The sequence below is a fragment of the Canis lupus genome, chromosome 24 (genome assembly GCF_048164855.1).
Source record: "Canis lupus baileyi chromosome 24, mCanLup2.hap1, whole genome shotgun sequence".
NCBI classification, from domain to species: domain Eukaryota; kingdom Metazoa; phylum Chordata; class Mammalia; order Carnivora; family Canidae; genus Canis; species Canis lupus.
In genome coordinates, this window is record NC_132861.1 from 51,967,361 (window position 1) to 51,990,276 (window position 22,916).

The window sequence follows — 22,916 nt, forward strand, 5'->3', positions numbered from 1 at the left end:
TCTAATAAATGAACGAAATCTCATAGTAGTTTGTTCCACATTTCCCTAATGACTAATGACATTCAGCATCTTCTCTTATTGGCCAGGTATATATTTTTTTTTGGAGAAATGCCCATGCAAGCCCTTTGCCCATTTTAAATTTGTGATTCTGTGACTGAGTTGGAATTTTTCTCTATATTCCATGGATACAAGATCCTTATTAGATATATGTAATTTGTCAAAAGTAAATACCTTAATATAGGTTTTGTCTTCATCCTCTTGAAAGTGTTCTTTGATGCACAATATTTTAATTTTGAGGAAGTTCAATTTGTCTGTTTTATCTTATTTATTTATTTATTTATTTATTTATTTATTTATTTATTTATGTTTGTACTCTGATGTCATGTTTAAGAATTTGCTGACTAATCCCATGTCAGAATAATTGCCTCTGATGTCTCTTTCACCTCTAATAATTTTATAATTTCAGCACGTCCACTTCTGGATTCTCTAATATGTTCCATTGATCTATGTGTCTGTTTTTGTGCCAGTACCACACTGTCTTGATGACCACAGATTTGTAGTACAACCTGAAATCTGGCATTGTGATGCCCCTAGCTATGTTTTTTTTTAATATTCCCCTGGCTCTTCAGGGTTTTTATGATTCCACACAAATCTTAAGATAATTTGTTCCAAGTCTCTGAAGAAAGTCCATGGTATTTTGATAGGGATTGCATTAAACGTGTACATTGCCCTGGGAACCATTGACATTTTCACAATACTAATTCTTCCAATCCATGAGCATGGAATATTTTTCCATCTCTTTGTGTCTTCCTCAATTTCTTTCAGAAGTGTTCTGTAGTTGTTAGGGTATAGATCTTTTACCTCTTTGGTTAGGTTTATTCCTAGGTATCTTATGCTTTTGGGTGCACTGGTAAATGGAATTGACTCCTTAGTTTCTCTTTCTTGGTGGGTATTTGTCGTTTCTAATGGCTGAGTAATATTCCATTGTATAAATAAACATTATATGGTCTCATTTATTTGGGGATTATGGGAAATGGTGGAAAAGAATAAAGGGGAAAGGAGAAAAATGAGTGGGAAATATCAGAAAGGGAGACTGAACAATAGAGACTCCTAACTCTGGGAAACAAACTAGGGGTGGTGGAAGGGGAGGTGGGTGCAGAGTGGGGGTGACTGGATGATGGGCACTGAGGGGGGCACTTGATGGGATGAGCACTGGGTGTTATTCTGTATGTTGCCAAATTGAAAACCAATAAAAAATAAATTTATAAAAATATTTATCTTTCTTCAGTCTCATTGTTAGTGTATAGAAATGCCACTAATTTCTGGGCATTGATTTTGTATCCTGCCATGCTGCCAAATGCTGTATGAATTCTAGCAATCTTGGGGTGGAGGCTTTTGGGTTTTCTATGTAGAGTATCATGTCATCGGCGAAGAGGGAGAGTTTGACTTCTTCTTTGCCAATTCGAATGCCTTTAATGTCTTTTTGTTGTCTGATTGCTGAGGCTAGGACTTCCAGTACTATGTTGAATAACAGTGGTGAGAGTGGACATCCCTGTCTTGTTCCTGATCTTAGAGGAAAGGCTCCCAGCGCTTCCCCATTGAGAATGATATTTGCTGTGGGCTTCTCGTAGGTGGCTTTTAAGATTTGAGGCATGTTCCCTCTATCCCTACACTCTGAAGGGTTTTGATCAGGAATGGATGCTGTATTTTGTCAAATGCTTTCTCTGCATCTAATGAGAGGATCATATGGTTCTTGTTTTTTCTTTTGCTGATATGATGAATCACATTGATTGTTGAGGTAAAGCTCTTGATGCATTCTTTTTCATGTGGGTATTCAGTTTTCCCATCAATATTTGAAAAAGGACTCTTTTTTCACCGTTGGATGTGGCCTTTGGGCCCCCTTGTGAAAATCGCAAGTGTGTGAGTTTATTTCTGTTTTCTTGATTCCATTCCTTTGGTCTATGTCTATCCTTGTGCATGCACAACAGTGGTCTGATTTAAAGACAGTTTTGAAACCAGGAAGTGTTAGCCCTCTTACTTTGTTCTTTCAAATGTTGTTTTGGCCATTATATGGTCTCATTCATTTGGGGAATTTAAAAAATAGTGAAAGGAAATAAAGGGGAAAGGAGAGAAAATGAGTGGGAAATATCAGTGAGGGAGATGAACATGAGAGACTCCTAACCCTGGGAAACGAACAAAGGGTAGTGGAAGAGGAGGTGGGTGGGGGCAGTTGGGGTGACTGGGTGACAGGCATTGAGGGGTCACTTGAGAGGATAAGCACTGGGTGTTATGGTACATGTTGGGAAATCGAACTCCAATAAAAAATATACAAAAAATTAAATATTGTTTTTGGCTATTTAGGGTTGATTTCTGCAAAAAAAAAAAAGTAACTAGAATTTCCATAGATTACATTGAATCTGTATGTAAATGTAGAGATTACTACATCTTGACATTAGTAGGTCTTCCACTCCTTGATCATGGGATATCTTTACATTTAGCAGGTCTTCTTTAATTTCTTTCAACATTTTTTTTATATCTAAGGAGAATATTTTTGGTTTATTTTCCCCTAACTTCCATTTGTATGGTATACTAAATTGAATGATTTTACTATATTTTTAAAATTTTACTTATTTATTTATTTATTTTTTTATTTATGAGAGACACACAGAGGGAGAGAGGCAGACCACAGGCAGAGGGAGAAGCAGGATCCATGCAGGGAGCCCGACATGGGACTCAATCCTGGGACTCCAGGACCACGCCCTAGGCAGAATGCAGGTGGTAAACTGCTGAGCCACACAGGGATTCCTGATTTTTCTATATTGATTCAGTATTGCTACCCTGGGATACTCTCACTTGTTTATACTGTATAATCCCTGTGAAGTTCTGCTGGATTTGGCTTGCTTCAATTTTGATAAGGATTTTTGTATCTATATTCATAAGACATATTGATCTTTAGCTTAATTTTCTTGCAATATCTTTGACCCCATTTAGTGTGAAATGTACGCCATATGAAGGCCTTATGAAATGTATTAGGAAGTGGTTTCTCCTATCTACATTTTAGACTCTGAGTTCTGCGTGTGTTAATTCTTGTATTCACTGGTAAAAGTCACCACTGAAACCCTCTGGTCCTGGACTTCTCTTTGTTAGAAAAGCGTTTTGACTATTGACTCCATCTGTTTGTTGTATGTCTGCTCAGATTTCCTATTTCTCCTTGAGTCAGTTCTGTTACACCGTTTCCAGGAATTGGTTCATTTCGTCTAGGTTAGCTCACTTGTTGGAATACGATTGTTCCAATATATTCTTATGATAATTTTTATTTCTGAAGATCAAAAGTCATGTGTCTGCTTTCATTTCTGATTTTAGAAATTTAAGTTTTCTGACTTTCTTGGTCAATGTAGCCAAAGTTTGTCTAGTTGGTCAAACTTTTCAGAGAACTAGCTTTTAGTGTCTTTGATTGTAGTGTCTTATTCTACTCTCCTCTAATTCATTGATCTCTTCTCTAATCTTCATTATTCCATTCATTCTATTTCTTTGAGCGTAGTTTTTTATTCCTTTCTACTCTCTTTCCTAAGATAGAAAGTTAATTATGGAATACAAATCTTTTTAAAATATTGGTGTTTATAGCTATAAATTTCTGAGTCCTTCTTTCATTGCATCTCCTAAGTCTTGGGGTATAGTGTTCCCATTTTCATTAATCTCATAATACTTTGTAATTTCCATTGTGATTTCTTCTTTGACCCACTGGTGATTTAAAAATGTGTTGTTGAGCTTCCACGTGTCTGTAAGTTTTCCAAATGGCCTTATGCTGTTGCTTTGTGATTTCATTCCATTTTGTTTGGAGAGCATACTTCTTATACTTTCAATCTTCTAACATTTATTGAGACTTGCTTTGTGAAATAGCATACGGTCGATCCTGAATAATGTTCCATGTGCACTGGAGGCTAATGTATTCTGCTATTGATGAACACAGTGTGTTCCACATATGCCTGTTAAGTATTTGGTTTATAATGCTGTTCACATCTGTTATTTCCTTACTGATACTTAGTTTTGTTGTACAATTCATTATTGAAAGTGGAGCATTGAAGTCTTAAACTATGATTTCTACATTTCTTTTGCATTCTGAAGGATACCTATTGGTAGAATTCTAGTTGGTAATTATTTTTTTTACTTGGCTTCCATTATTTTTAGTCTGATAAGCCAATTGTCAATCTTACTTCTAAAGTTGATACTTTGAAGTGAATATGTCTTCTTTTTAAGATTGATTTATTTATTTTAGGGGAGGAAGGGCAGTGGCAGAGGGACAGTGTTTCAAGCAGACTGTGCGCTGAATGTGGGCCTAAAATGGAGCCCAATCTCACAACTCTGAGATCACAACCTGAGTCAAAACCAGGAGTCAGAGGCCTACCCGACTGTGCCACTTACCCATCCTTGAAGTGACTATATGTTCTATGTCAGGCTGTTTTTATATTTATCTTTTTCTCTTGCTTCTAAATATTTTTACTATCATATGTTCAAGTGTGGTGTTCTTTCTATAAATCCTGCTTTGATTTGGTAGGGTTAATGAATCTTTAGAATAATTTCATTCATTGGCTTGAGATAATAAGTATCCATTCTCTCTTCAAGCACTGATTCAGCCTTTTTCTCTCTTTAAACCTTCTTTAGGAACTCATAGAAGGGATGTCCCTACATCTTTCGTACCTAACCCTCATTTCTTGTTTTTCTATCCTTTTGCTTCTCAAAACTTGATTCTGAATATTTTCTACTACTCTGTATTCCAGTTCACAAACTTTCTTTCTAGCTATATCTAATCTGTAAACTACTTTCATTGAGTTCCAAATCTAGCCACTATACTTGTAAAAAGTTAGATATTATTCTCTTGATTGCTTTACATATCTGCAAAGTTTCTTACTCTCATCTTTATCCTCCCTACATAATAATTTCCATTTAAAGCTTATTTGTGGGGGCAGCCCTGGTGGTCAGTGGTTTGGTGCCACCTTCAGCCCAGTGCATGATCCTGGAGACCTTGGATGGAGTCCCACGGCAGGCTCCCTGCATGGAGCCTGCATCTCCCTCTGCCGATGTCTCTGCCTCTCTCTTTGTGTCTCTCATGAAGAAATAAATAAATAAAATCTTTTTAAAAATAATTAAGAAGTTAATTAAATAAAAAAGTAAAGTTGATGTGTGTTAACTCCAAAAACTGAAAGCTCTTTTGTGTTTTCTATTGTTTATGATATTTTAATTTGTTTTGTAGGAACTCCTCAATCTCAAAATTCTGTCTGATATTATTTACACAGAACTTTTATACATAGCAACTTCAGTCCAGCATAATGTGTCTGCCTCTTGAGATATATGTATTTTTGCAAGGTGGAAGAGGCACTGGCACTCAGATCACATCGTAATACACTTTCTTGATTGAAATGGCTAGAAGCTTGGCTGCATAGCTACTCCTGATTTATCTCACTCCTATGATATATCATGATTGGATGCTATGACCAAACAGAGTCAGCATTAGCTCTGCAAGACAGGCAAAACCTCACTGGTTAGCCACCTAGCCTCTAAGATTCCTCTTCAAAATTGGCTTACATCTCAATGGAAAAGGAAGTTCCCATAATGAAATCCTTATGCCTATTTTTATATCTAATTTTCTTTAATAAATCTTCTGCAATCCAGTAACTCTCTTATACCTTCAATCAGATTTTTTTTCAGTATTTATCTTTTCAAAATAGTCTTCAGCAGGAAGTTTAGCTTGACCCACTTAAACTGCCTATACTGGAGTACTAATTCCATGGTGAGGGCTGAGGCTCATGCCATCCCACAGTAATGAAACCTCTCCATGGCCACTTTCAAGATTTTGTACTAGAGGGATTTAGGGGTGGTCTGGAGACCCAAGCCATGCTCTTCACTGTGTTCTTGGCCTTGTACATGGTGACTATACTGGGCAACTTCCTCATGATCATCTTTAGCACCCTGGATGCCTGCCTACACTTCCCAATGTATGTCTTCCTCAAGAACCCCTCCTTCGTGGACTTGTGCTACTCATCTGTTATTGCCCCCAATGCACCGGCCAACTACTTCTCCTCATCCAAGGTCATCACCTTTACAGAATGTGCCACCCAGTTTTTCTTTTTATCCCTGGTGGCTACCACTGAATGCTTCCTCCTGGGTGTTATATCCTACGACCACTTCATGGCCATTTGTAGACCCTTGAGCTACCCTACCACCATGTGCCAGTCTGGCTGCACTCGCCTGGTGCTGTGCACCTACTGTGGAGGCTGCTTCAACTCTGGTGCAGAGAAGCTTCACATTCAACCTCTCATTCTGCAGCTCCAACGGCATCAACCACGTCCTCTGTGATGTGCCCTCTGTTCCCGATCGCCTGTGGCAACACGGCCATCAATGAACTTCTCTTGTTTGGCATCTGTGGGCTCAATATTGTGGGTGTGACATATATGGTCCTCATCTCCTATGGTTACATAATAGTGTCCATCCTGAGGATGGGCTCAGGAGCTGGGAGATGCAAGGTCTTCTCCACCTGTGGCTCCCACATGACTGCAATGACCCTCTTTTTTGGGACCGTCTTTGTAATATATACCCAGCCAGGAGCAACTGAGTCCATGGAGCAGGGCAAGGTGGTCTCTGTCTTCTACACGCTGGTCATCCCAGAGCTCAATCCCCTCATCTACAGTCTGCAAAACAAGGATGTGAAGGAGGCTGTGTGGAGGCTGGGCCAGAAACACATGGCCACGTGAAGGATGTGGTGAAGGGAGTCTGAGAGTTCTGGAGGCTAGATGTAGGGGATGGTGTTTGCCAGGACTCAGGTGTTTAAATTTTTAAATAACAGGAAGCAATTTCATTCATGCCAGAGAAATAAGCTTTAGAGGGATGCTGTACCTAAAATCAACAATAATATATTGTTTCTTATAAATTTATTAAAATTGTACATCCTAGGATAAGTGACCTTTTCAGAGTACAATTTTAAAAGTGAGTCTATCGAAAGATGAATGGATAAAGAAGATGTGGTTTATGTATACAATGGAATATTACTCAGCCATTAGAAATGACAAATACCCACCATTTGCTTCAACGTGGATGGAACTGGAGGGTATTATGCTGAGTGAAGTAAGTCAATCAGAGAAGGACAAACATGATTTCTTCTCATTCATTTGGGGAATATAAATAACAGTGAAAGGGAGTAGAAGGGAAGGGAGAAGAATTGGGTAGGAGATTACAGAAAGGGAGACAGAACATGAAGACTCCTAAATCTGGGAAAAGAACTAGGGGTGGTGGAAGGGGAGGAGGGTGGAGGGTGGGGGTGAATGGGTGACGGGAACTGAGGGGGGCACTTGATGGGATGAGCTCTGGGTGTTATTCTGTATGTTGGCAAATTGATCACATATAGAAAATAAATTTATTATTAAAAAACTAATAAAAATAAAAGTGAGTCTTCAGTTAGGAAACGACCTGAGGGTTACTGGACAGAAGGTCGTTGGGGCATGGGATAACTGGGAGATGGTCATTAAAATATGCGTGTGATGTGATGTGATGAGCAGGGGTGGTTATATGCAACTGATGAATTTCTGAACACCACATTTTAAACAAGATATAGTAATAGTAGGCTAATGAATCATGTTTTAAAAAATGTGCATTCCTAAATAGGCATTCACATAGTGAAATGAGGATGTCCTAATCCCCTTCACAACAGAACACTGAAGACACGGAATGAGAATGTCACTACTTACAAATGTGACAATTGCACAGTATACGGTAAAAAGATTAAAAATGCCAACACGATGTTGGGTGTGATCATATTGATCTAAAAGACAAAAACAAATTGGGACACCTTGGTGGCTCAGTGGTTGAGCATAATGCTCTATCCCTGGTGTCCAGGGATGAAGCTCATGTGGGGGCCCCTGGAGGAGCCTGCTTCTCCATCTGCCTCTATCTCTGCCTCTCTCTCTGTATCTCTCATGGATAATAAATACAATTTTAATTTTTTTAAAATTTATTTATGATAGTCACACACACAGAGAGAGAGGCAGAGACACAGGAAGAGGGAGAAGCAGGCTCCATGCACCGGGAGCCCGACGTGGGATTCAATCCCGGGTCTCCAGGATCGCGCCCTAAGGCCAAAGCTAAACCACTGCGCCACCCAGGGATCCCCTAAATACAATTTTAAAAAAAGAAAAAACAATTAAGTAAAAGACACAAGTGCCCCCAGGCCAACATCTCCCCAACAAGTGACGTGTGGAAACCCCAGAACTCCCACAGGGCTGGGACAGTGATTGACGTAAACAGAGGGGCATCCTCACTGCATGCCAACACATTCTAAGTGCTTGAATTTCTCAAACTTATTTTGGTTCCATGATTTAGAAAAGCAACCTCTTCCTGATCCCTCTGCAGGAACAGAAATGTATTCAGGGTGGTCTTCTTCCACTTCTGAGTCAGACTCTGCTGAGGAGCTGCAGGGAGACCAACGGAGATGATCCCAGAGAGGACTGTTTTTTCCTGACACATCATTTCAGCTCGTAGATAATGATAGAAGGTGATGGGGAAAGGGGTGATGAAATGGCTTTGGGCTCAGGAGTTCACACCTGCCTCCACTGGGAGGACAGTCAACTCAGGGCCACAGCGAGGCTATTAGAGTTTATGATCTTCTTCTGCTCACCCCCTGAGGAGCACAGAAACGTCTGGATTTTGGTGCCTGGACAGGTAGAGGAGGGCAGGTCAGACAAAGCTTGGTGACAGGAGAACCCAGGAGAACCAGGAGTCCCAGAGCACTCCAGAGACCAGAACACAAACAAGCTCCCCTAATTGGCCATTCAAGGCTCCAAATCCCAGCCTTGGAGGAGGAGAGACCTTCCCAGCACAGTGACCCCAATGTGCAGGTCCTTGCTCTGCTGCCTGGATGATGCAACAAGACGTGGAAACTGAGGTGAGCTGAGACCCTTCCCCCCCACGAGTCTACCAAGATCAAGGAGTCTACTGAAGACTGAACCTCAGGTATCCACCAGACTACCTGAGTCCCTGAGGGTCCTCCCCTGCCACCTCCCCACTCTCTCTTCATTGCATGGGAGACATTAATGAAGGAAGAAGGGTGAGAGTTCTCCTGCTGACGTCGTCAACATCAGCACGGATGTGGGCCAGGAGCTTGGGAGACCCTGGGAGAGCAGGTGCTGGCTGTGTGATGTTGAACAGTCATGACCCTCACCTGGAAGAAGTAAGGGTCAAGGCAGCCATCCCTCAGGGCTGCCAGGTATGAAGGACACCATGTGTGTAAGGGAGGCTTTAGAGCTAAGGTAGACAGTAAGCACTCAGGGCTTGCCTCAGCAGCTGAAGGGGTGACCCCACTCCTGCCCTGGCCAGCACTGTCTTGGACTTCAGGGTCATACCAGCTAAAGAGCCCGGTTTTCATTGTAAACAGAGATCACAGCACCAGGCTCCCTCGTGACCTGAAGTGCATTTCTCAGGCTCAAATCAGTAGGTCACCAGAGTACTGAGTACACCCTTCGAAGGGACATGGCCACAGGGATGCAGAAATACTGTAGACCAGGGCCAGCCCTGGGAGCTCATGGCTCTGTAAAAAGGCCGACTTTACAACAAACAGTTCAAATTTGATGGGACACAGGCAGTGAGGGGGACATGACCAGGCTGCTGATGGCACAAACAGGAAACTGTCACATCAGAGAGTGACAGAGAGCCCATTGAAGATTAGAGCTGGTCACACACTAAAGTTGGATGGAGGTAGACAGACATCATGACAGATGGCGAGAATCAGAGAATCTCCGAGTATGATGTCCCTGTCTGGAGCTGAGGGTTCCAGTCCCTTTTGGGTTCCTCTCCAGGATCCCTCAGCTGGTGGGGAAGCTGTCACTCATTTGCATTAGGGAGCAATATGACATGAGGGAGGATTTGGTGACTCTGCACAAGGAGCTCTGTTTGGGATACAAAGTAGGGAACGGGCAGGCTAGAGCTCATTATGAAACCATTGCGACCATTCACATGAGACATGAGAAGGGTCTTGAGTTGACAGGTGTGGTGGAGGCAGGGGGTCAATGCAGATTTTCAGGACACAACCCAGGATGATCAGGGGAGAGGGAGACGGGTTTGGTGTGGCTCCTGGTGGTGACCTCCTCCACCTGGACCTGAGTAAGCAGTTTTGAACAGGATGACTTGGCTCCTTGGGGGCCAACTGCCCTTGGAAATCCAGGCTCTGAGAGTGAGTGACCTGAGCCTGACCTGTGATGAGCAGCTGTTCTCAGGCTACAGTCCATGGTCAGCATCATGCTGCTTCCTGTTTAGGGTTGTCTAGTTCTCCGCCAGGCAACATACCACAACTCACTAGTGCAGCTATGGTCCTAACACTGCTGAGAACAGCCTCCCTGCGGTCTCCCTGTGCACCTGTGTGCACTTCCAGAGGGAAAGTCAAGACACAGGTGAGGAACAGGGATCCTCCACATCAATAAAAAATGACAAATGTGTCCTGATTTACACTCCCTTCCAGTGGCTCCCGTCCACAACACCGCTGGTTACTGCCCCTCTGCTTAGTTTGAGACATTTGGGCGGGTGTGCAGGAGGACGTTTTTAACATGGGAACTTGCTTTCTCCTGATGATTAGCAGGATTATGCACATTTTCAAACGTGTACAGCACATCTGGCTCCTCTCCTCTGTGTGTCACTTCCTTGACTCTCTTTCTTATGGATGTTCTCAAACACTCAGACATGGAACTAGAGCAATAATGGATTACCTATTTGCACCAACCAACTTCAATAATTATCAGTCTACAGTTAATCATATCTAATCCCTCTCAACAGTGACTTTAAACACAACTTCAATTTAACTATTCTCCACAAAGAAATTAATATTATCCTTAATATTATAAAAGTTCCATTTAGTGCTTTAATTGTCCAGATTGGCTCATGTTTCCTTTATACTTTGTTTTGGAACAGGATTCAATAACATCCATCCACTGTTCTCTGATGCCTCTGAAGTCTCTCATTCACTGGCTGCCTGTCCCTCTATTTTCTTTTTTTTTTAAATAAATTTATTTTTTTATTGGTGTTTAATTTACCAACATACAGAATAACATCCAGTGCTTATCCCGTCACGTGCCCCCCCTCAGTGTCCATCACCCATTCCCCCCCCCGCCCTCCTCCCCTGCCACCACCCGTAGTTCATTTCCCAGTGTTAGGAGTCTTTATGTTCTGTCTCCCTTTCTGATATTTACTACCCATTTCTTCTCCCTTCCCTTCTATTCCCTTTCACTCTTATTTATATTCCCCAAATGAATGAGAAGATATAATGTTTGTCCTTCTCCGATTGACTTATTTCACTTTCAATATTATTACTTCAACCTTTTTATTGAAGAAAACCGGTTTTTTATCCTGCAATGCTTTTCACACACATCACAGGTGTTGCTGATGCTGTCCCTGTAGTGTTGATTAGCATATTGTGTTGCTTCTTACATTCTGGGAAACTGGTAGGTCCTAGAGGCTCAATCTGACTTACAATTGATTTTTGGTAAGAATATTTCATAACTATTGTGTGTACTTCCCCTCTGAGGTCCACCTGGCTGCATCTCTTGATTAATATTAACAGTGGTCATTAATCTTACCTAAACTGGATGTTTCATTAGGGGTTTATAAGATGAGAATACTCATATTCCGTATTTCAATCTTCATTTATTAGTTGCAATATTCTAAGGGAAAAATCCTTAAACAACTCTTCCCAGGCAGCCTGGGTGGCTCAGCAATTTAGCACCACCTTCAGCTCAGGGTGTGATCCTAGAGACCCGTGATCGAGTCCCACGTCGGGGGCTCTGCACGGAGCCTGCTTCTCCTTCTGTCTGTGTCTCTGCCTCTCTCTGTCTATCATGAATAAATAAATAAAATGTTTACAAATAAGAATTGAGAAATGGGTGGGAAATATCAGAAATGGAGACAGAACATGAGAGACACCTAACTCTGAGAAACGAACTAGGGGTGGTGGAAGGGGAGGAGGGCAGGGGGAGGGTGTGACTGGGTGGCGGGCACTGAGGGGGGCACTTGACGGGATGAGCACTGGGTGTTATTCTGTATGCTGGCAAATTGAACACCAATAAAAAATATTTTTATTATTAAAAAAATAAGAATTAAAAAAATAAACAATTATTTCCCCACTGTGAGGGTCATTGTGTGGATTCCCTCAGCATCATCCTCCAAAGGAAGACAATGAAGGGGTTTTCTTCTTCAATATTATGAACTCATGTATTTTTAGAATGGTTGATGTGCTTCAATTAAATTCTCTCAGTTTAAAATGCTGGTGAATATTCTAGAGTCTTGTCCATTATGCATTATTTTTAATATTTTTTAATAATAAAATATTATTCGGCCCCTGGTTGAGTATCGCTGATGTGTGAGTTCATTTCTGTATTGTGATTCCATTCCTTTGGTCTATGTCTATCCTTGCGCAAGCACAACACTGTTCTGCTTCAAAGTCAGTTTTTAAGTCAGGAAGTGCTAGCCCTCCTACTTTGTCCTTTTCAAATATTGTTTCAGCTATTTAGGGTCAATTCTGAAAACAAAACAAAACAAAACAACCCCCCCTGCATAAAAAAACAGGGAATTGGAATTTCCATAGGATTACATTGAATCCGTACATAAATATGGGGAGTACTACATCTTGACATTAGTAAGCCTTCCAGTCCATGATCATGGGATATCTTTACATTTATGTAGGTCTTCTTTCATTTCTTCTAGCAATGTCTTGTACTCTTCCTGTATCTACTAAGATGATCATGTAGTTTTTTTCCCCTTAATTCCATTTGTATGGTGTATTACATTGAGTGACTTTTGTGTATTGACCTGTCTTTGCACTCCTGGGATAACTCTCACTTGGTTATGCTGTAGAATCCCTGTGAAGTTCTGCTGGATTTAGTTTACTTGGACTTGGATAAGGATTCTTATATCCATAGTCATTACATTTTGATACGTAGCTTCATTTCCTTGCAACAACTTTGACTCCGTTTAGTGTGAAAACAAAACAGGCATTATGGAATGAATTAAGAAGTGTTTTCTCCATTGAAAGATGAATGAAGAAAGTCCATGGTATTTTTATAGGGATTGCATTAAACGTGTAAATTGCTCTGGGTAACATTGACATTTTCACAGTATTAATTCTGCCAATCCATGAGCATGGAATATTTTTCCATCTCTTTGTGTCTTCCTCAATTTCTTTCAGAAGTGTTCTATAGTTTTTAGGGTATAGATCCTTTACCTCTTTGGTGAAGTTTATTCCTAGGTATCTTATGCTTTTGGGTGCAATTGTAAACGGGATTGACTCCTTAATTTCTCTTTCTTCAGTCTCATTGTTAGTGTATAGAAATGCCACTGACTTCTGGGCACTGATTTTGTATCCTGCCACGCTGCCAAATTGCTGTATAAGTTCTAGCAATCTTGGCGTGGAGTCTTTTGGGTTTTCTATGTACAGTATCATGTCATCTGCGAAGAGGGAGAGTTTGACTCCTTCTTTGCCAATTTGAATGCCTTTAATGTCTTTTTGTTGTCTGACTGCTGAGGCTAGGACTTCCAGTACTATGTTGAATAGCAGTGGTGAGAGTGGACATCCCTGTCTTGTTCCTGATCTTAGGGGAAATGCTCCCAGTGCTTCCCCATTGAGAATGATATTTGCTGTGGGCTTTTCATAGATGGCTTTTAAGATGTCGAGGAATGTTCCCTCTATCCCTACACTCTGAAGAGTTTTGATCAGGAATGGATGCTGTATTTTCTCAAATGCTTTCTCTGCATCTATTGAGAGGATCATATGGTTCTTGTTTTTTCTTTTGCTGATATGATGAATCACATTGATTGTTCTACGAGTGTTGAAGCAGCCTTGTGTCCAGGGATAAATCCTACTTGGTCATGGTGAATAATTTTCTTAATATACCGTTGGATCCTATTGGCTAGTATCTTGTTGAGAATTTTTGCATCCATGTTTATCAGGATATTGGTCTACAATTCGACTTTTTGGTGGGGTCTTTGTCTGATTTTGGAATTAAGGTGATGCTGGCCTCATAGAATGAATTTGGAAGTACTCAATCTCTTTCTATATTTCCAAACAGCTTTAGTAGAATAGGTATAGTTTCTTCTTTAAACGTTTGATAGAATTCTCCTGGGAAGCCATCTGGCCCTGGACTTTTGTGTCTTGGGAGGTTTTTGATAACTGCTTCAATTTCCTCCCTGGTTATTGGCCTGTTCAGGTTTTCTATTTCTTCCTGTTCCAGTTTTGGTAGTTTGTGGCTTTCCAGGAATGCGTCCATTTCTTCTAGATTGCCTAATTTATTGGCGTATAGCTGTTCATAATATGTTTTTAAAACCGTTTGTATTTCCTTGGTGTTGGTAGTGATCTCTCCTTTCTCATTCATGATTTTATTAATTTGAGTCTTCTCTCTCTTCTTTTTAATAAGGCTGGCTAATGGTTTATCTATCTGATTAATTCTTTCAAAGAACCAACTTCTGGTTCGGTTGATCTGTTCCACAGTTCTTCTGGTCTCAATTTAGTTGAGTTCTGCTTGAATCTTTATTAACTCTCTTCTTCTGCTGGGTGTAGGATCTATTTGCTGTTTTTTCTCTAGCTCCTTTATGTGTAAGGTTAGCTTTTGTATTTGAGTTCTTTCCAGTTTTTGAATGGATGCTTGTAGGACTGCTTTTGCTGCATCCCAAAGATTTTGAATGGTTGTATCTTCATTCTCATTAGTTTCCACGAATCTTTTTAATTCTTCCTTAATTTCCTGATTGACCCTTTCACCTTTTAGCAGGATGGTCCTTAACCTCCACGTGTTTGAAGTCTTTCCAAACTTCATGTTGTGATTTAGTTCTAAGTTCAAGGCATTATGGTCTGAGAATATGCAGGGGACGATCCCAATCTTTTGGTATTCGTTCAGGCCTGATTTGTTACCCAGTATGTGGTCTATTCTGGAGAAAGTTCCATGTGCACTTGAGAAGAATGTGTATTCAGTTGAGTTTGGATGTAAAGTTCTGTAGATATCTGTGAAATCCATCTGGTCCAGTGTATCATTTAAAGCTCTCGTTTCTTTGAAGATGTTGTGCTTAGAAGACCTATCGAGTATAGAAAGAGCTAGATTGAAGTCACCAAGTATAAGTGTATTATTATCTAAGTATTTCTTCACTTTGGTTATTAATTGATTGATATATTTGGCAGCTCCCACATTCGGGTAATATATATTGAGGATTGTTACGTCCTCTTGTTGGATAGATCCTTTAAGTATGATATAGTGTCCCTCTTCATCTCTCACTACAGTCTTCGGGGTAAATTTTAGTTTATCTGATATAACGATGGCTACCCCTGCTTTCTTTAGAGGACCATTTAAATGGTAAATGGTTCTCCAACTTTTATTTTCAGGCTGTAGGTGTCCTTCTGTCTAAAATGAGTCTCTTGTAGACAGCAAATAGATGGTTTCTGCTTTTTTATCCAGTCTGAAACCCTGCGCCTTTTGACGGGGTCATTAAGCCCGTTCACGTTCAGAGTTACTATTGAAAGGTATGAGTTTAGTGAAAAAAAAAAAGAAAGATGAATGGATAAAGAAGCTGTGGTCTATGTATACAATGGAATATTCCTCAGCCATTAGAAATGACAAATACCCACTATTTGCTTAGACATGGATGGAACTGGAGGGTATTATGCTGAGTGAAATAAGTCAATCAGAGTAGGACAAACATTATATGGTCTCATTCATTCAGGGAATATAAAAAATAGTAAAAGGATGAAAGGGAATAAAGGTGAAAGGAAAGAAAATGAGTGAAAATATCAGTGAGGGTGACAAAACTTGAGAGACTCCTCACTGGGAACAAACAAGGGGTAGTGGAAAGGATGGTGGGAAGGGGGTTGGGGTGACTGGGTGATGAGCACTGAAGGGGGCATTTGGTGGGATGAGGACTGGGTGTTATGCTATATGTTGGCAAATTGAACTTCAATAAAAAAACAAAAAGGAAAAGAAAAAAGAAGTGTTTCCTCCTATCTACTTTTTAGACTTTGAGCATACTTGTGTTAATTCTGTATTCGCTGATAAAAGTCACCACTGAAATCATCTAGTTTGATCTTTTCTTTGTTAGAAATGCTTTTTGACTTGTGATTCATTCTGTTATATGTCTGCTCAGATTATATAGTTCTCGAGTCAGTTATGTTTTATTTTACAAAAGAAAATTTTCTTATAAATTTATTTTTTATGGATATGGATGTCCCTATATATTTTAACTCAAACCCTCATTCCTGACTTTTCTATCCTTTTGTCTCTCAATATCTCACTCTAAAAACTTTCTACTGATCTGTATTCTAGTTCACAAATTTTCTCCTTAGCTATTTCTACTCTGTGAAGTACATTCATTGAGTTCCTAATTTTAGCTACTGTACTTCCAAAAAGTTACATATTAGTCTCTTCATTGTTTGTTCATTTGGCTATAATTCTTGGTCTGAACGTTTCTTTTACACATAATAACTTTAGAGTTGGTGTGTCAACTCCAAAATCAAGAACCTCTTTGAGTTTTTCTATTGTTTCTGAATTTTTAATCCATATTGCAGGAACTCTTCAATTTTAAAATTCTGTCTGCCAGTATTGACACAAAACATTTATAGATATACAATGGAATATTACTCAGTCATTAGAAATGACAAATACCCACCATTTGCTTCAACGTGGATGGAACTGGAGGGTATTATGCTGAGTGAAGTAAGTCAATCAGAGAAGGACAAACATGATATATTCTCATTCATTTGGGGAATATAAATAATAGTGAAAGGGTATATAAGGGAAGGTAGAAGAAGTGTGTGGGAAATATCAGAAAGGGAGATAGAACATAAAGACTCCTAACTCGGGAAAACAAACTAAGGGTGGTGGAAGGGGAGGAGGGAGGAGCGTGGGAGTGAATGGGTGATGGGTACGGAGGGGGGCACTTGAGGAGATGAGCACAGGGTGTTATTCTGTATGTTGGCAAATTGAACACCAATAAAAAATAAATTTATCATAAAAAAACCATTTATAGATAACACCTGTGGTCTAGGATGATGTGTCTTCCTCTTGAGATATGCTTATTTTTGCAAAGTGTCAGAGGCGCTAGTACTCAGTTCACATCTTAATACAGTTTCAGAGATCTAATTGGTCAGGAGCTGAGCTGCATACCTACTCCTGATTTATTTCACTCCTATGGTGCATCTAGCATTGTCCGTGGTAACCAACCACTGTAGCAGGAGTTCCACACAACAGTCAAATCCTCACTGATAATCACCTGCCCTCACAGATTCTTCTGCAAAATGGGCTTATGTAACAAGGAGAAATAAGCTCTCAGTAATGAAATCCTAGGGCCTATGTGTTTAACTTGAATTTTGTTTAAAAATTCTTCACTAACCCATTAACTCCCTTTTACCTTCAATCAGATTTTGGTTTTGTTATCTTTTCTAAATTATCTTCAGCAGAAGTTTAACTTGACCTACTTAATCTGCTAATACTGGAGGTGTAATTCCTGTGGAGAGGACTGAGGTTCATGCCACCTCACAGTAATGGAAACCTCTCCATGGTCTACTTTCAAGATTTTGTGCTGGAAGGATTTGGAGTTGGCCTTGAGACCCAGGCCCTGCTCTTTGCTGTGTTCCTGGCCCTGTATATGGTGAGTGTACTGGGCAACATCCTCATGATCATTGTTATCACCCTGGATGCCCGCCTGCACTCCCCAATGTACTTCTTCCTCAAGAACCTCTCCTTCGTGGACTTGTGCTACTCATCTGTCATTGCCCCCAATGCACTGGCCAACTTCTTCTCCTCGTCCAAGGTCATCACCTTTGCAGGATGTGCCATGCAGTTTTTCTTTTTCTCCTTGCTGGCCACAACAGAAGGCTTCCTCCTGGGTGTCATGGCCTACGACCGCTTCATGGCCATCTGTAACCCCTTGCGCTACCCCATCACCATGTGCCAGTCTGCCTGCACTCGCCTGGTGCTGGGCGCCTACTGTGGAGGCTGCTTCAACTCTGTTGTGCAGACCAGCTTCACATTCCACCTCTCATTCTGCAGCTCCAACCGCATCAACCACTTCTTCTGTGATGTGCCCCCTCTGCTTCAGATCGCCTGTGGCAACACGGCCATCAATGAACTTCTCATGTTTGGCATCTGTGGGTTCATGATTGTGGGTTTGGCATTTGTGATCCTCATCTCCTATGGCTACATCATAGCGACCATCCTGAGGATGCAGTCAGGAGCTGGGAGACGCAAGATCTTCTCCACCTGTGGCTCTCACATGACTGTAGTAACTCTCTTTTTTGGGACTCTCTTTGTCATGTATGCCCAACCAGGAGCAATTGAGTCCATGGAGCAGGGCAAGGTGGTCTCTGTCTTCTACACGCTGGTCATCCCAATGCTCAATCCTCTCATCTACAGTCTGCGAAACAAGGATGTGAAGGAGGCTGTGCAGAGGCTGGGCCAGAAACACATGACCATGTGATGATGTGCTGTAGGGAGTCATTGTGTCCTGCATACTTGATGGAGTATATAGAGGTGCCCCAGGTGGGGTGGAGGAGTTATTATTTAGCAGACATAAACTTCTGTCAACAAGAGCGAACGCTTTAGTAATGAGCTGTACATGTACCTACAATCAATAATGATATACTGTGCCCTTAAAAATATTAAGCAGTAGATCTCAGATTAAGTGCCCTCTTCAGAATAAAATTTTTAAAAATGACTCTTCTATATAGGAAACAAACTGAGGGTTTCTGGAGGGGAGTGTGTGGGTAACTGGATAATGGGCAACAAGGTGGACTTATGACGTGATGAGCACCTAGTGTTACACTCAACTGATGATTTATTGAAAACTACATCTGAAATTACTGCTATAGTGTATGTTAGCTTACCAAATTAATTTTACAAATGTACAATCCTAAACAGCCATTCACAGATTGAAATGAGAAAGTCTTGGTCCCGCACACAATGGAACACTGAGACCCTGAAAGAGAATGTCACTGTTGTAGAACGTGAGGATTACACAGTATTTGATAAAAGATTAAAAATTCAGACCTGATGTGGGTGTGGTCATATATCTGTAATGGAAAAACAAGTTAAATGAAATACAATGCACCCTCAGGCCTCCTCCTCCCCAAAGATGCAGAAGTAGAAACCCCAAATCTCCAGAGTTGGGACAGTGATTGGTGTAAACAGAGGGGCATCCTCACTGCAGGCCACACACTTTCTATGTGCTTGAATTTTTCAGGCACATTTCAGTTTCATACTTTTTAAAAACAACCTCCAACTAATCCTCCCTCATGAACAGAAATGTATTCAGAGTTGTCTTCTCCCCACATGGATTAGCGTCGGCTGCACAGAGACCAGAAGCAAGCAGAGAAGAACCCAAAGAGGACTGTCTTTCCAGACAGATCTTTTGAGCTCACAGAAGAATGGTATGCCTAAGGTGATGGAGGGAAGGGTTGATGAAATGGCTTTGGGCTCAGGAGTTCACACCTGCTGCCCCAGGGAAAATAGTCCACTCAAGGTCACAGCGTCTGCTCTTAGTCTATGCTTCTCTTTTCCTGATACCTGGGGCCCCAAGAGACTTCTGGGCTTTGGAGCCTGGCCATGTAGGGGAGGGGTTGTCAGACAAAGCTTGCTGACAGGGGAACCCAGGAGAACTGGGAATCCCAGTGCTCTGTAGAGGCCAGAACACAAACAAGCTCACCTATTTTCCATTCAAGTGAATGGCATCCAAGTCCTAGCCATGCAGGTGGAGAGACCTTCCCAGCACAGTGACCCAAAGGTGCAGGTCTTTGCTCTGCTGCCTGGATGATGCAACAACATGTAGAAGCTAAGGGGATCTGAACATTCTGTCCCCTGCAATCACCATGATGATCTAGGAGCTTCCTGAAGCTCAAATGTGGGCACCCAGTCTGAATCTCCCAGGGGCCTTGAGGGCCCCCTTTACTCTCTCCTCACAATCTCTTTATTGCATATGTATCCAGAGCTGAAGGAGGAGGGGTGAGAGTACTTGGGCCAACCTCAGAAGCACGGATGTGGATCAGGAGTTCAGAGATCCTGGGAGAGCAAGTGCTGGCTGTGTGATATTGAGCAGTCATGACCCTCACCCGGAAGAGTTAAGGGTCAAGGCAGCCATCCCTCGGGGTCTCAGGGTATGAAGGACACCATGTGTGTACGGGAGGCATCAGCGCTATGGTAGACAGTAAGCACTCAGGGCTTGCCTCAGGGGCTGAAGGGGTAACCCCACCTCTGCCCTGACTAGCCATAAGAACCCATGAAGTCTTGCCATTTACAACCACAGGGATGAATATGGAGGGTATTATGCTAAATAAAGTCAGAGAGGGATCCCTGGGTGGCGCAGTGGTTTGGCGCCTGCCTTTGGCCCAGGGCGTGATCCTGGAGACCTGGGATCGAATCCCGTGTCGGGCTCCTGGTGCATGGAGCCTGCTTCTCCCTTTGCCTGTGTCTCTGCTTCTCTCTCTCTCTCTCTGTGAGTGACGATCATAAATAAATAAATAAATAAATAAATAAATAAATAAATAAAGTCAGAGAACGACAATTATCATATGATCTCATTCACGTGTGGAATTTCAGAAACAAAACAAATGAACATAGGGGAAGAAAGGAGCGAGGCAAACCAGAAAACAGACCTGAACTACCAAGAGCACACTGAGGGTAAGAGAGGGGAGGTGGGGGGGGGCACGGGGGAACGAGGTGATGGGGATGAAGGAGCGCACCTGTTGTGATGAGCACCAGGTGTTGTTATGGAAGTGCTGAATCACTATATTTACACCTGAAACTGATATTATACTCTATTAACTATACTGGACTTTAATTAAAAACTTATTAAAAACGGAAAACAAAGATATACATCCTGCTGTTGGATGCCTTGCTCCATTAGGTTATGGTCACTATGTTACAGCCTAAACGTTCCGTATCCAGTTTGGAATCTTGTGGGATTGTCCTATCAGTTCCAAGGGAGGGGGTTAAGATCTCTCACATAGTTGTGGATTTGTACTTTTCTCCTGAAAGTGCCCAGTTTTGCTTTGCACATCCTGAGGCTCTTCTGGCAGGTGCTCACACATTTAGCACGGTTGCCCGTCTCGGGGGAACCAAATGTTTCTGGTCACTGTGAAGTGTCCTCTTCTCAGCTGGTGCTTCCATCGTGAAGTGGGCTTTGGGGTTAGTATAGCAACTGTGGTGTCGTGTGGTTGTTTGGTGGAATGTTAGTTTGCTGCGTATGTTTCCATCACTTTGTTTTCAACACTTTGTTTGCTTTTTTATCTCTTATATAGCGTATGGTTAAGTTTTGTTTCTTCAACCTGCCTACTGGCACAGCTTTTCATGGAAACTTACTCCATTTATATTGTTCAAAACAATTTAGTCTTTCACGTAATACAGACGTATTTAGGCCTCATGTCAGTTTCTTGCTACCTAACGATCACGTCTGCTTTTCTCCTGTGTGAGGACAAATTCTCTCCACTTAGTTTTATTTTATTTATTTTTTTGATGCATGCCTCTCTTTATTATGGCTGTTCTCAAACACACCGACATGAAACGAGAGCAGTAATGGATTACCTATGGCACCCACCAACTTCAATATTATCATCCTAGAGCCGATCATATCTAATCCCTCTAAACGGTGAGGTCTTTAAAGAAAGACAACTCTTATGTTACTATTTTCATAAAACAATAAATAATTACTTCTTAATATGATTAAGTTTCCTTTTACTTTTTTCATTTTTCTGATGGAGTCATTTTTCCTTTATCATTTGTTTTGGAGCAGGATTCAATAACATCCTTACACTGTGTTCTCTTGATGACTCTTTAATCTCTAACTCATTGGCTGCCTGTCCCTCTATTTTCATGTCAAAATTATTACCGCACTTAATTTATTGTACAAACAGGTTCTTTATCCTGCAAACCACCTTATATCCTTTTGCTCCTTATATTTCCAGTACTTGGTAGGTCCTAAAGTCTCACTCTAATTCATGATTGATATTTGGCAAGAATATTTCATAAGAGTTGTTTCTATTTCCACTGAGAGGTCCTCCTGGCTGCATCTCTTCTTTTTTTTAATATTAGTGGATATCAGTAATCTTACCTAAACTCATTATTTCATTAGGGGTTTATAAGATGATAATATTCAAATACTGTATTTCAGTCTTCATTTATTAGTAGCAATATTCTGTAAAGCAAATTTGCTCGAGACAAATATTTCCTCACTGTGAGGGTCACTGCTTGAATTCCCTCAGCATCAGCTCCAAAGGTAACCAATGAGGGGGTTTTTATTTTTGGTATTATGAACTCAGGGGATTTTTTTAGCATAATCGATGTGCTTCAAGTAAATTCTATCAGTGAAAATGCTAGTGAATGTTCTTATTTCACCATTATTATTTTTTAGTTTTAACATTTTAACTGATGAACATTTCTCATGACACAAAAGTGACAATTTTACCACTTCAAAGTGTTAATCAAGAGGGAGAGTTTGACTTCTTCTTTGCCAGTTTGAAAGCCTTTTATTTCTCTTTGTTGTCTGATTGCTGAGGCTAGGACTTCTAGTACTATGTTGAATAGCAGTGGTGAGAGTGGACATCTTGTCTTGTTCCTGATCTTAGAGGAAAGGCTCCCACTGCTTCCCCATTGAGAATGATATTTGCTGTGGGCTTCTCGTAGGTGGCTTTTAAGATGTTGAGGAATGTTCCCTCTATGCCTACACTCTGAAGAGTTTTGATCAGGAATGGATGCTGTATTTTGTCAAATGCTTTCTCTGCATCCAATGAGAGGATCATATGGTTCTTGGTTTTTCTCTTGCTGATATGATGAATCACATTGATTGTTTATATTGATTCAGTATTGCTACCCTGGGATACTCTCACTTGTTTATACTGTATAATCCCTGTGAAGTTCTGC

The 22,916-nt window shown here is 41.0% G+C and overlaps 1 protein-coding gene, 1 long non-coding RNA gene and 1 pseudogene across 2 annotated transcripts; 2 read left to right on the forward strand and 1 right to left on the reverse strand.

The window, feature by feature from the left end:
• The first annotated feature begins 5,804 nt into the window (after positions 1-5,804).
• LOC140616543 (olfactory receptor 9S13-like) lies at positions 5,805-6,875 on the forward strand (annotated as a pseudogene).
• A 4,371-nt stretch (positions 6,876-11,246) lies between these two features.
• Positions 11,247-20,992, reverse strand: LOC140616320 (uncharacterized). Its single transcript, XR_012016865.1, has 3 exons — positions 20,741-20,992; positions 18,890-18,981; positions 11,247-11,865 (listed from the first exon to the last, which is right to left on the reverse strand). It is a non-coding gene; the product is annotated as an uncharacterized lncRNA (long non-coding RNA).
• Positions 17,431-18,688, forward strand: LOC140616319 (olfactory receptor 9S13-like). The gene has a single exon (XM_072796938.1). The coding sequence runs from the start codon at positions 17,533-17,535 to the stop codon at positions 18,481-18,483; it is 951 nt and encodes a 316-aa protein (XP_072653039.1). The 5' UTR covers positions 17,431-17,532; the 3' UTR covers positions 18,484-18,688.
• Positions 20,993-22,916: the final 1,924 nt, after the last annotated feature.

Bases quoted from the DNA above. Each gene is read 5' to 3' on its own strand.
- LOC140616319 (XM_072796938.1), top strand. From the start codon at position 17,533: ATGCCACCTCACAGTAATGGAAACCTCTCCATGGTCTACTTTCAAGAT.